The 13618-nt window shown below is 36.0% G+C and overlaps 1 protein-coding gene across 1 annotated transcript; it reads left to right on the top strand.

Annotated features, from left to right (window-relative positions):
- The first annotated feature begins 302 nt into the window (after nt 1–302).
- Nucleotides 303–8528, top strand: LOC110714631 (oxysterol-binding protein-related protein 1C-like). Its single transcript, XM_021893182.1, has 10 exons — nt 303–1196; nt 1568–1924; nt 3489–3588; nt 4229–4677; nt 5198–5353; nt 5568–5735; nt 5820–5960; nt 6582–6809; nt 7588–7701; nt 7851–8528. Exons 1-10 carry the CDS (start codon nt 648–650, stop codon nt 8013–8015), a joined length of 2427 nt encoding a protein of 808 aa, XP_021748874.1. The 5' UTR covers nt 303–647; the 3' UTR covers nt 8016–8528.
- The last annotated feature ends 5090 nt before the right edge of the window (nt 8529–13618 follow it).

Here is a 13618-nt window from a genome sequence, read left to right as displayed (position 1 = left end):
TCCTACAAGCCAACACCTATGCATCTAGCAGATGGTACAATCAACATAAACTTATCAAAATTTACTAAAACTTATTCTACTTGTAATTTGAACATCATTAACCCCTTCCTTATCAAGTGAAAATCTTCACACAATTTCTTAAGTTCATATAAAAGTTAAAGATAAGATAAATTTAGGAAAAATAAGTCAAATAAGATTGAAAAGAACTACCTTTACAACTTAATCAAGGAAATGATAATTTTTTCAAAACAAAAATGTAAAAAATACTACGTACTACATAACTTTATTTTGTTGTTATTGATTTGCTTAAATCGTTGTACAATTAATTAATTAGACGGAGTAGTAGATAGTATTGAGGTGATGAAGATGGTAAAAGAGGAAAATAAAAGGCATATTCCAATTCCAAGTCCAACCGCCTGAATAATACAAAGTTTAAACCGAAAAAACACTTGACCATCCATCCATTCACGAATCACCGGTTGTATCTGTTTCTGTTTCCAGAGTGAGATGATCCGCTCTGTTTGTCTCTCTAATTTTCCCGTTTATTGAATCATCGTCATCAACCGGAACCCGATGATGCAACTGCCTGTCTACTTCACTCCGGTCAGATCAAATTCTTAATTTTATTCCGCCAAATTTGGGATCACATGCATCCTTTCTGCTGCGTTTCTCCAATCTCTAATCGCGACCAACCCTCTGCCTTCCCTCCAATGCCGTCCCACTCTCTCTCCTCCGCCGACGCCCCCCATATTAACGGCTGCGATGATGCGGTGATCAGGAGGAGAGAGAACACCACCGCCGCCGCCGCCGCCGCCACCACCACCTCCGCCACCGCCATCGGCAACGCTACTAATCAAATTCACAATAACAACAGCAGTATTCTAAATCACCAGCAACTGTCGACGGTGGATCAGAGAGAAGTGAAGATAAACGATATAGTCGGAAATGGAATATGTGGGATATTGTATAAATGGGTCAATTATGGAAAAGGATGGAGACCCAGGTGGTTTGTGCTACAAGATGGTGTTCTTTCTTATTATAAAATTCATGGACCTCATAAAATTACCCTTACTTTGGAGTCTGAGAAGGGTTTCAAGGTCATCGGCGATGAGTCTATGCGCAGAATTCGCCGTTCCGGTAACAATCCTTCCTCCAACCCGCTCCGCCGTAAGCCCTTCGGTGAGGTTCACCTCAAGGTACTTTCTTTTTTAATTTTAATTTTATTTGCTTTTTCGATCGATGTCGTATGCAGAATTCCATTTCCTTTGTTAGATTCTGTGAGAACAGAAGTTGGTTTTTTTTTTTTTATTTGGATTTGGGAAATGTTAGTTTGTACTTGGTACTTTGTATTCGCATGATTTAGGTAGTTACTGAATAGATGTGACATGATGATTAGTTAAGTTTTAGTACAATTACTTTGATTTATAACTGGAAATGCAGCTTTAATGAGAGGAATTCAGTGATGTTATTTTGCTTTATTGATATTCGCCAGAATTATCTCTATTAGCACTATGCTTTCTTGTTCATGATATATTTAAATCAGCTTTGAAAGTTCCTCTTATTGTAGGTTTCATCAATCCGCGAAAGCAGATCAGATGACAAGAGATTTTCCATTTATACTGGTACAAAGAGACTGCATTTAAGAGCTGAAACTCGTGAGGATCGAATGACTTGGGTGGATGCCCTGCAAGCTGTCAAGGATATGTTTCCTCGGATGTCCAATAGTGAGCTGATGGCCCCCATTGACAATGTTGCCCTTTCCACTGAAAAGCTGAGGCAAAGGCTCCAACAAGAGGGTGTCAGTGAAGCAGTCATACAGGACAGTGAGCAAATTATGAGGGCTGAGTTTGCAGGGATGCAGAATCAACTTGTATTGCTCAAGCAGAAGCAGTGGATGCTTATTGATACGTTGCGTCATTTAGAGGTACATGTTAACAGAATTAGACTACAGCCTACTAATCGGTTTCAGCATTCTTCTTCAGTTTCTCCCTTGTAGCAATACTGATTTTTAGTTTTTATTAATTTTGGGTTATGTTATTCTTGTCTAATGATTTACCTAGTTTGTATTTACTAATCTGATAAATTGTATAGCCTGCCTTCCCACTATTGTAATTAACAAGGTATTATTTAATCTATTGAATAGGTATATTATGAAATCTCTTTCTTAAACATAAGGCAAATATTTTTTGACAGTAGTATTGTATGATGTTCAATTGATTGCCAAGAATCCATGAGATTAGTTAGATCTCAGGACTAAGCTTACATTTTTACTAAGGTACATATGATCCCTATACTTGGCCTATTGTATCTATCTTAGGGAAACCCAAATGGGGTGATTATTTTCTGAGTGATGAAGTGTATGAGGATTCAACTCCAGGTCATTGCACTGGGAATCTCAATATCATCACTCCACTTCCACAAAATGCATACATGAGTAATCAAGCATGTATTATCACCAGACATACTTATCTGTCCATCAAAATATCAAACAGCAGAGCTTAATATGTTCATGTTATGGAGTTACCATTCTCCCTGCCAAATTCTTCGCAACTACCTGCAGACTGTTAGGACTTAGGATTCATTAGGTGGCTGGGAAACTATTGATTTGTATAGATGTTGATAGAATTCTTTTTAAGAAGTAGAGGTAAATCAAGGATGAGTTGAATGAAAGTGGTATAAAATGATATAGAAGAATTGGATTTTCGGGATCATATGATATTGCAGATGAGTGAGGTGGAGAAGATTATACTTAAGCGACTCATGGAGATGCATTTTTGACATTTTGGTCCATGAAGCTGATCATTTGTTTTTGGAAGGGGGATTCAGGCTCTAATTTAGCTGTTTTTGTAACTAGAAGCAAATTTCTTTGACTAACTGGAATACTCTTACCTTGGTTGTCGTCTACCAGTCATCTTGTGCATTCCTTTTCCCCATTGCTTTAAAACAGTTTAATTGTCTGCATTTTTCTTCTATCAAGGCAGTATAGCACTAATGGCATCTGAGGGTGTAGACTTAATTTTGGGTATCCCTATTGTCAGCTTCTGACAGCAGATTGAAGATGGACTTATCCAAAGCTCTAAAATGTTGCATTTGAACAGATTTATATATTAAAAAATAATATATAATTGAGTCACTTTGAGATTTCCCCCCCCCCCCCCCTATTTACAGTTGCTCTGATCTAAGTCCGCTATTCTGTTTCATGGATGATAAGGTTTCTAAAGCTTTTGTCTCAAAAATAGCAAATTTGCAACTTTTTCAATGCATAACCTACTATGTATTGCAAGGGAATAGATCAACTCCATTAGCAATTCAAAACTACAGAACTATGAAGATTTGAGTTGCTGTTTTGCATTTTAATTAGAAGATACTTCAAGTTATTCTTGCTTTCTAGATTAATTAGTTATACACAACACTTGCTTAATAAATTGCTGTAATGGTAAATCTGACCTCTAAGAGAATTATTTCTTTTTTACTTGGCCTTATTGTAGACTGAAAAGGTGGACTTGGAGAACACAGTTGTTGACGAGAGTCAGAAGCAGTCAAAAGAGCAAGGGGCGACCTCCAGAACAAAACAAGATAAATCTAGTGGTAAGACTTTTATGTTTGACATTGTTTAGCTATTCTGGTTAGTTGTTCTATCTTTGTAAGTCTCTAAGATGCCTTCCTTAGTACTTGAAGAATCTGGAAGAGTTGTGCTTGATCTCAGCTTTACCAACCATTTCATGTTGATATGATATTAGCTTTGCATTGCATGTTTGGGATTGTGCTCTGTGGCTCTGACATTGAGCTTAGTTCCTGATTATTTAATTATTTGTCTGAGTATTGATCTGAATCATCTGATTTAATTTCTATATTTTGGAATTTTGGCTACTATCTATTGCTCCTGTTTCAAACTGAAAGGTTAGCAATGCTTACTAAAATTCTTGTAATTGATGGCATATAAATCTGCAATAATTTTCTAGAATTTGAGTAACAAAGGCTAGCTTGTGTTTTTCTGTACAGTCTAATGCACTTTCAGATCATGTGATTTTCATTCTTAAATACGTAGTAATAGCTTTCTGTTTTTAATTAATTTTGTTAGTGCACACAATCAAGGATGGGTTATACTTTCCAAATTTATATGCTTAATTAATAATGCCCTTTCTTCTTGCTATGGCTGAATGGAAAAAGTAGTTGCTTTTTTTTTTTTTTCCTTTTTTTTCACATTACGTGTCTGTCCATCCTGCAGAAGCAACTCCAAGTGATTCTGATGATGATAATGATAGGGCTGATGCTGCAGAGGAAGACACAGATGAAGATGAAAACGCCTTTTTTGACACAAGGGACTTTTTATCATCAAGTTCTTTCAAAAGCAGTGCATCTGATTTGAGAATATCATCTTTTTCCTCGGATGATGATGATTTTCATGCTGCTGAATCTGAGGAGGATGTTGATCCTTCTATCAAAGATGCAGTAGCTAACTTTCCTTATGTCAAACGACGTAAGAAATTTCCTGATCCTAAGGAGAAAGAGAAAGGAGTTAGTCTTTGGTCTATGATAAAAGATAATATTGGAAAAGACCTTACAAAAGTTTGTCTTCCTGTTTATTTTAATGAACCAATCTCTTCTCTTCAAAAATGCTTCGAAGAATTGGAGTATTCGTATCTCCTTGACAGGGCAAACGCATGGGGAAAGCAGGTAATATTCAAGATTATGTCATGTCGTTTTGTCTCATCTTGATTTCTCCGTCGCCTTTAAAATATGCTATTTGTATTGCCAGAATTCCACAATTGGTGAATCTGCCTTTTCTTGCTGCTTGTCGTTGTGTGCCTATTTCAAACAAAAATATTGCAGCTTTTGTCAAATTTCTTCAATCTGCATTAATGGGACAGAGATGAGATTTTATGATGTATTTTATATCTTTTATGAAAGTCTTGTTCAATCCGATCCCCTTGAGGATGCTTTCTCATCTTCCTTCTCCAGTCATTTTTCAGATATGTGAATTTAGGTTAGCGTACTCCCCACCTGGCCTGTTTTGTGGGGAAGTTGAAAACAGAAATTGTGTCTTCTCTGTGTACTGTATAGAAATTAGAAAGGCTTAACAACTATTTCATACGGCTCAAACCTTAGGATTGGTTTTTTGTGCTTATCGCATAATACATCTGTGAACTGATTTGGATTCTTATTCTTGATTGTGTTGTTGAAATGATTATTTCAGGGAAATAGCCTTATGAGAATCCTCAATGTAGCTGCGTTTGCTGTTTCTGGATATGCTTCTACCGAGGGACGAATCTGTAAGCCATTTAATCCATTGTTGGGAGAAACTTATGAAGCTGATTTTCCTGATAAAGGACTCCGATTTTTCTCAGAAAAGGTTTCTATCTCTCACCTGAAAGTGCCATGTTAATATGTATTAGTGATTTCTATTTTTCAATTATATTTTGAAATGGATAATGCTTTTCATTTCATTTGGTAAGTTTTCTTATGATGATTCGGAATTGAGACCTTGAAGTTCTGGAAACATAATAGCCTGGATTGTTGTTTTAGAAAAAGGAAACTAAATCGTTAGGTTTGTTATTTTGTTCTAGGTAAGTCATCATCCTATGATAGTTGCCTGTCATTGTGATGGAACTGGATGGAGATTATGGGGTGACAGCAATTTGAAAAGTAAATTTTGGGGCCGCTCTATACAACTTGATCCTGTTGGAATTCTGACCTTAGAGTTTGATGATGGAGAAGTTTTTCAATGGAGTAAGGTGAGCTTCATAAACAAATATTGGCGAATATGAAGTGTTCTCTTATGCTCAATTTGAGAATTACAAAGTAATTTTTATTTGTAGGTAACCACATCCATATACAACCTTATATTAGGAAAGCTATATTGCGAACACTACGGTACGATGCGTATACAGGGAAATCGGGAGTATTCCTGCAAGTTGAAGTTCAAGGAGCAGTCTATTATTGACCGAACTCCTCGACAGGTGCTGTCCCTCTTCCTTCCCAAACCAAACCTTGATGATATCCACTCTTCACTAACGTTTTTTTTTTTTTTTTTGGTCTTTTGAGGAGCTGTTTTAATATAATTTGACCTATGATGGGTAACATCACTAATATATCAAATCACTTAAATGAATTTGAAAGATCTTTTCCATTTGTGTTTGGAATCAGGTAGATTTGATATAGAAAACACCTAAGCTTCAGGCTCATTACTGTCCTCTTCCCTGAAAAAGGGCTAGAAAATGTGGAAAACTAAAGAAGAACTGCATAACATTAGTTTTTCCTTCTATTTCATTTCTAGTGAACTTGTTTCTGTCTCCATTGGATACCTTGCTCTCGTGTTTAGGATTCTAGCAAGTACTTGGTAGTGTAAAAGTTAATGTATGGACTGTGCATTATTATTTATACCCTGGATTAAAATTGTACAGCGTTCTTGTTCTAGAGTTGGGTTTCTAGTAAACTTGTGTATTATTTAAAGTTGGTGATCTTGATTTTGACAGTTGACCTTGCCTTTTTTCTCTAATACTAAGTGGAGTAGGTTTATGTTGATGCTTTACACATCAAGAAAATTTTACCTGCTTTCTAAATATCTGATTGCTTTCCAGGTACAAGGTATAGTGCAAGACAGAAATGGGAAAACAGTTGCTACATTGTTTGGGAAGTGGGATGAAAGCATGCATTATGTAAATGGTGACTGCTTAGGTAAAGGAAAGGGAGATGCTGTCTCAGAAGCCCGGTTATTGTGGAGGCGAAGCAAGCCTCCCAGATACCCAACCAGATATAATCTAACTCGCTTTGCGATGACATTGAATGAGCTTACTCCTGGATTGAAGGTAACTACTGAAATCCGTGTCCCTTTAATTTTGCTCAAATTCTATGTGCTACAGTTCCTGATTCTACCTTAAATTACTGTTGATTGGTAATATAAATGTTTCGAGCCCACCCATAAAGAGTTAGGTCATCCTTGGACTGTCTCATTTGTTGGAATGATCAATCTGGTTAGTTTCGTTGTTTAAATAGAATTAGATCTTGCAGATTGATTCATTTTTAAGAGCTGCGCCTTAGTCTAGTTAAACAAGACCTCCTGAGCAATTGTTATGCATGGATACTGCAAAGCAAAGTCCTTGAATGACTCACTTTTTTCTATTATTATTATTATTATTATTATTATTATTATTATTATTATTATTATTATTATTAATTATTATTATTATTATTATTATTATTATTATTATTATTATTATTATTATTATTATTATTATTATTATTATTATTATTATTATTATATTATTATTATTATTATTATTATTATTTATTATTATTATTATTATTATTATTATTATTATTATTATTATTATTATTATTATTATTATTATTATTATTATTATTATTATTATTATTATTATTATTATTATTATTATTATTATTATTATTATTATTATTATTATTATTATTATTATATTATTATTATTATTATTATTATTATTATTATTATTATTATTATTATTATTATTATTATTGAGAGCTAACGAAATTGGGAATATATCTTCAGAGGGTTAAATGTGCTTATTGTGGATTTGGATTATTTATTTTTTGTTTCTGTTAATATAGGAGAAGCTGCCCCCTACTGATTCTAGGCTAAGGCCCGACCAGAGGTACCTGGAAAACGGGGAGTATGAGAAGGCAAATGCAGAGAAGTTGCGGCTAGAGCAAAGGCAGCGGCAGGTAATTAAATTTCTGATATCACAATGTTAAATAATTGAATTTGGCTCCCTATGCTTTTCCTTAGTTATCTCTCTTTGAGGGGACGATCTTTCGTGATCAGACTTCTGAAAGACGATGTAGTGAAAAACTGTTTGTGCTTGCCATTCCAGGCTCGAAAAATGCAAGAAAGGGGCTGGAAGCCACGGTGGTTTGCCAAGGATAAAGAAACTGACACATATCAATTAGTCGGAGGGTATTGGGAGGCCAGGGAACAGGGCAACTGGGAATCATGTCCTGATATTTTTGGCCAAATTTCTCCTGAGTTATTGGACTGATTACACGCATCTGAAGTCACCTATTTGGTTAGCCCAAAAGGCCAAAAAAAACACACATTTTTCATGCGTCTATAATTCTTTTACCATCATATATGGGTAGGCTAGTGATGCATTGATAGAATTGAGTCGTTTATATATGTGAATTACATATTGTAAAGTATACTAGATGATAGGTAAATCATAAAAGAATCTCTATTTTTCAATTCTTTTTGCCATGGCATATAGGCTCCTGATCCCATGCTTATTCTGAGCTTTTAAGCAAGTGTGTAGAAATCGCTCGTGATATACAGAGAAACATATAGGCTCCTGATCCCATGCTTATTCTGAGCTTTTAAGCAAGTGTGTAGAAATCGCTCGTGATATACAGAGAAACTAGTATCATAGGCATGTCCAAACATGATATTTGTGGCAAAGTGTTTTATTTGTATCTCATTGGCAAAGCTAAAGTGAGCACTTAATGTTAAGCATATGAAATTTTTTACAGAAGGTAATGGGATATCTGGATTCCAAACATTTTGCGACCAATATTTACTGTTTTCATTTGTAATTATGACAAACAATCTCAACTGTTTCTATCAAGAGTTGGACAAACTGGTAATAAACTTAAATTTAGACCGCCTACGTGCTAAGTATCTAAGAGTAGTTTTTTAAAGCTAAATTTGGTTTGTAAAATTTGTGTATATAGCAATAAAAATGTTATGGGTAATTTGAAAGAATAGGTGGAAGGTACAAGTAGTCTTTTATAATCGTAGTGCGAGGCTTTTATGGTATCCAGGGTCCAGGGAATTTGAGAATTGAGATGCCAACTTTGAATGCTTTCTTCGCTTCACTCTCTGCTCTCTGATGTTTGGTCTTTTCCAGTTTACAACCATTTTCTTTATTCTATCTATCTCACTTTTCAGTATGACAGTATCAGTTTCTCCCTCCCAAAATATAGCAAGCAGGCCTAGATTTGATTCATCAAACTCTGCATCACCCTTGCCTGTATGACGCAATCAAAGTTTATAAAATCTTCTTCACTTGATTTAAATACTCTTCTTTTTATTAAGACATCAGTTGGTCATCCTGTCTATCAATGAATGACCTATCACTCAGTCAGTGACAGTATCTGCAATATCAACACTGGAGTATAATGTATATATAAATCTACTTTCACATTACCAATGCAGCGTTATTTGAAGAGCATGCATTTCCATCCTTGAACACCAATTCTCTTCATCACAGCAACATCGTCAAACCAGTTGCTTACTTACCGCGATTCTTAGCGCTACTGTGTTAATGACTCGTGCTAACAGAGAACTTGTGTCAACTTAATATCTTATTCAGGTATGCTCCATATGTAGAAATATATTCCATGTAAAAAAAACTTGAAGAATTTGTATTCAGATTTGATATTTGGGTCCAATAAATAATAATTTAAAGACAGTGAAAGGACTTGAAGGCATGTTTTGGTGATTGGTATAACAACAGAATCGCAGAAGAAATGACACAATTTTTGGGAACAATTTAAAATACGTCACCAAATACGACAAGTTCGGGGACAAAACTAGATCTTCTCGAGCCCAACTTGAGCCATGTTTGCAGAGATGGCTCAAGTCACTTGGTAGATGCTTTATTTTAATGGGCCTCATCTTCATACAGCCTACAATATTTTTTTTTTTAATTATTTTACTACTAGTACTAGTAGAGTAGTAGTGCATGGAATAAAAACTTACAGAGTATCATATTCAAATCATCCAATTAAAAATGTTACAATATCAAGCTAAGTTTAGTGCAGTGAAAAAGATAGCATTTTCAATCAGATGTCAAGTTTAATCTCCCATTAAAGTCAATTTGAAGAAGGGGATTTTCTTTCATTGTTCTCTCTACCCTTCTAATTTGTCTAGCCCTCACCCATATTAGGTTGATCTGAAAAATTCCGATTTAATAGTCTTTCATCTTACTTAACAAAAATAAAATAAAATGTAGCAATATACTCGTACAAATTGCTCCACCTTCTGTTTTTAAAAAAAAAAAATGTTTGTAAAGGATGATTGATTGGATGAATATGTGGCATTTGAGATATTACTGATATGAAGTTAATCTTTATTTTGTAAGAGATTGACATGCTTAGTGTTGTCTTACTTGTTAGAGTGGGTAGTTACTTTGGACATATGCTACTAGTATTATTATAGGAGCAAATTGCAACGAGTATTAGACAGTTAGACTTGCATACAACCAATCAACCACTTACACCCAAGATTTTTTGAAACAAATACTACGTGCCATTGAGTATGCCACAATCTTTTAGGATCTCGTTCAACAAATTAAAACTATAGCTCATGTCTATGTACGTAGCCAAAATATATATTTTATGAGTACTTTTACAACTTTGTCCATATCATATCGATTTACTTCATTCCATGCGCTGCTGCTGCTTTCAGGATTTTTATTTACAATAATAAAAAAATAAATAAAAAAAAGATGTTTGGATATTCATAATAGCTTATGTCAAATTGCAGTAGCTTTCCTACTATTACATCTCCAATTTTATTCAACTTTTATTTAAATATCATACCATCAAGGCCTACTTGATTTATAATATGTAGTTTGTGTGTATGATTATATACAAGTCTACTGATAGAGTATATAACATATTCCTGGGCCTATGGCTCCAATACCAAGTTAACGAACAATCTCAATCAAAAGTTTAAGTTTATGGTTGAGGCCCAAGAATATGTTTTATACTCTATCATCTACGTATAATTATAGCATTAATATATAGTTGCTCCTACAAATTACAAGTATAACTGATAACCCTCCATACCAACCGTCTTGGATTATCTTTTATTTTCCCTAATGGATGCTCCTACAGTCCTACATGTACTGATGAGTATATTGATGAATACAAAATGCAATTAATTATCCAAGTCAGATGATTTATAATTTTATTTTTATTTTTTTAAAAGAAAAGTCAAGATTATAATTTCATTTCCTTTATTATATGGGGGGCAGGGGTTGGCTTGAGTAGATTAATTTATGAATTTTAAAACCGAATGTCTAATTGATATTGGTTGTTGTTAAAACACTCAATTATAGGAGCTGATCTATACTTCTATCTAATTGATAGAGGATATTGCTTATTATATTCAACCTCTTATATGTTGTGATACAAATTACTTTGTAGTTTGTACTACCTATTATTTACTCGCTTAGATTATGAAACAAAAGGCCAGGTACTATAATGAAGAGGTATATATATTTATCATTAATTTCTAGTTTTCTATCGCTGACTATTACATCATGTTATTGCACCGGCCAAAAAAATAAAGAAAAACCAAGATTATATTGATAGCTAATAGATAAACAGATAATATATAAGAGATGAATTGCGATAATAGAAGCAAATTAAAGTATGAATTGAAATATGATTGAGGGTATGGCAACATGACAACTAGTCGAGGGTCATCGTCAACATTCAATCATCAGATGGTTGCTTGCGTTAGGAATAATAATTAACAATTTTATTTATTTATAATTTATAATATATATACTCCGTAACTAATTAGGTTTGTTTCTCATGCATTATATTAATAATTATGTATGGATATAATACAGAGTAATGCATGACTAGTAAGTTTTAATTTGTTGGTTTAACACTGTTAACGTGATATTGTGTAATAATATCATCAACTTGTCTCCTTTTTAACCAAACTTTATTTAATTTATACTCATAAGATTTTCTTGTGAAAATCACTTCTGTATCAATGAAGGAAACACACACAAAACCAAGCCCATGTTTGTCTTCATGCATTATTTACTTTACTTTTTTCTTTTTTATTTAATAATGCTACTATTAGGATTTTACAATACGCAGTAATATTTTATGGTTTAAAAGTCCTTCCATCTTAATTAATAATTTTATTATATATCCCTGATTGCTTAGTGTTTGGGTCCAATTTAGTCAAAATTGAGCCTGAGCACTAAATGATCCAATTAAAAGCCCAAGGTCAAGGTTCAACTCTCCAATTGCTCAAAAGTCAAAAGTCAGCCCACAAAGTAAGCCAATTGGGCTAAAGCCCAACCTCTCCAAATATGATGAGGTATAAAAGCCCTCATATTAACACATTCAAGGAGAGAGTCATATTCTTACATCAGACATCTCATAACATCATATACGAGATCAGACACATTATCACTTGCATTATCTCATACACCGATTATTGCAATTCATATGCTCATTCTTGCATTGAGAAATACTCCACAAAAGCCTCAAGCTACAAACTCTCTTGCATAGTGTCTTCCTTTTTACACATTGTACTGACTTTAGCATCGGAGGGGCCTTCCTCGGAAACACCCCCGAGGCTAGTTTACGTGTGTTCACTGTGCAGGAAACCTTCGGCCCAACACAGCTTGGATCGAATCCAGTCTTCTCCATTTTAGTGGACCTTCGGCAAGGTCCCATTGTTTTCAACCGAAACAATTTGGCGCCGTCTGTGGGGAAGACTTTCAAAAATCTTTAAGCCAAATTCCTAACCAAGATCATCTTGCAATTATCTTAGCAGCCATGGCTAAGAACCGCAAGAGCAAAAGCCTCCGTCAAGGAGCGGGCGAAAAGCCTAAAACCCCTACACCATCGCCCTCGCCGGACCGGAACTCTCCCAAGGGTGCCGGCTCGGGGGGAGGATCACACAAGGAGGATTCCCTATCTCCTATAATGCATGACTCCCAATATAGGCCGGACCACTCTCGGTCTAGCAGGGGTCAGTCTGATCATAGGACATATTCGGTGTCCCAAAGCCAACCATCGGCTGCACGGCCTCATTACCACACTCGGCCGGGGACCCCTTTGACGGGGCCCAGTTCGGAGGAGGTGGCAAGAGCGCTGGCAGTACTCATGGAGGCAATGAGGGCACAGAATATGCCACCGCCTCGTGATCGAACTCCTCCGCATACCCGGCATCAGCGGAGGAAGTTAGACCATGACGGTGGGAAGCTTCCTTCCTTCCGGGAACTGGAAGAGTGGGAGGAGGATTCTTGGAAAAATGAAAAACAGAGGAAGAAGAACTCTCAATTATTTAAAGGATCCTCATCCTCAAGACCAGCAGCGCATAAGAGCAGCAGCTCAGCTTCTCGGCCAGAATCTACTCGCCGGGAACCTGAGACTGCTCGCAGAAGCGTCCTTGACCGACTCGGCGGCCAGGAACCGAGCGTGCGTAGTCGCCTCACGTTCCCTGCAGCCGAGGCCCAGACTTCCCAGCCAGGGACGAAAACCACTCCTACCTCTCTGAGAGGGCGGAGCGCGGTCCCTTCGGCCAGGAACAAGGGCAAGGCCATTATGCTTCCCGCTAGTTCACCATTCGAGCAATGGATACTAGAAGAGCGCGTACCCACGGTTAAAATACCGTCGCATATCACATATGACGGGACCACGGATCCGAAGGACCACGTGGCCTCGTATGAGGCTCATATGCATCTTTGCCCCAGATCCGAGGCAACTTGGTGCAAATATTTCCCAACCACTCTCAAGGGGGTCGCGCAAGCGTGGATCTCCAAGGGAGTAAGGCAAGGCTCCATAACAGGTTGGGATGATCTGTCCTCCAAGTTCAGGAGCAAGTTTTCCA

This window comes from Chenopodium quinoa, unplaced genomic scaffold (genome assembly GCF_001683475.1).
Source record: "Chenopodium quinoa cultivar QQ74 unplaced genomic scaffold, ASM168347v1, whole genome shotgun sequence".
Classification (NCBI taxonomy): Eukaryota; Viridiplantae; Streptophyta; class Magnoliopsida; order Caryophyllales; family Amaranthaceae; genus Chenopodium; species Chenopodium quinoa.
The sequence above is the reverse complement of the archived record's forward strand: the minus strand, read 5'-3'. Positions and strand labels throughout refer to the sequence as shown.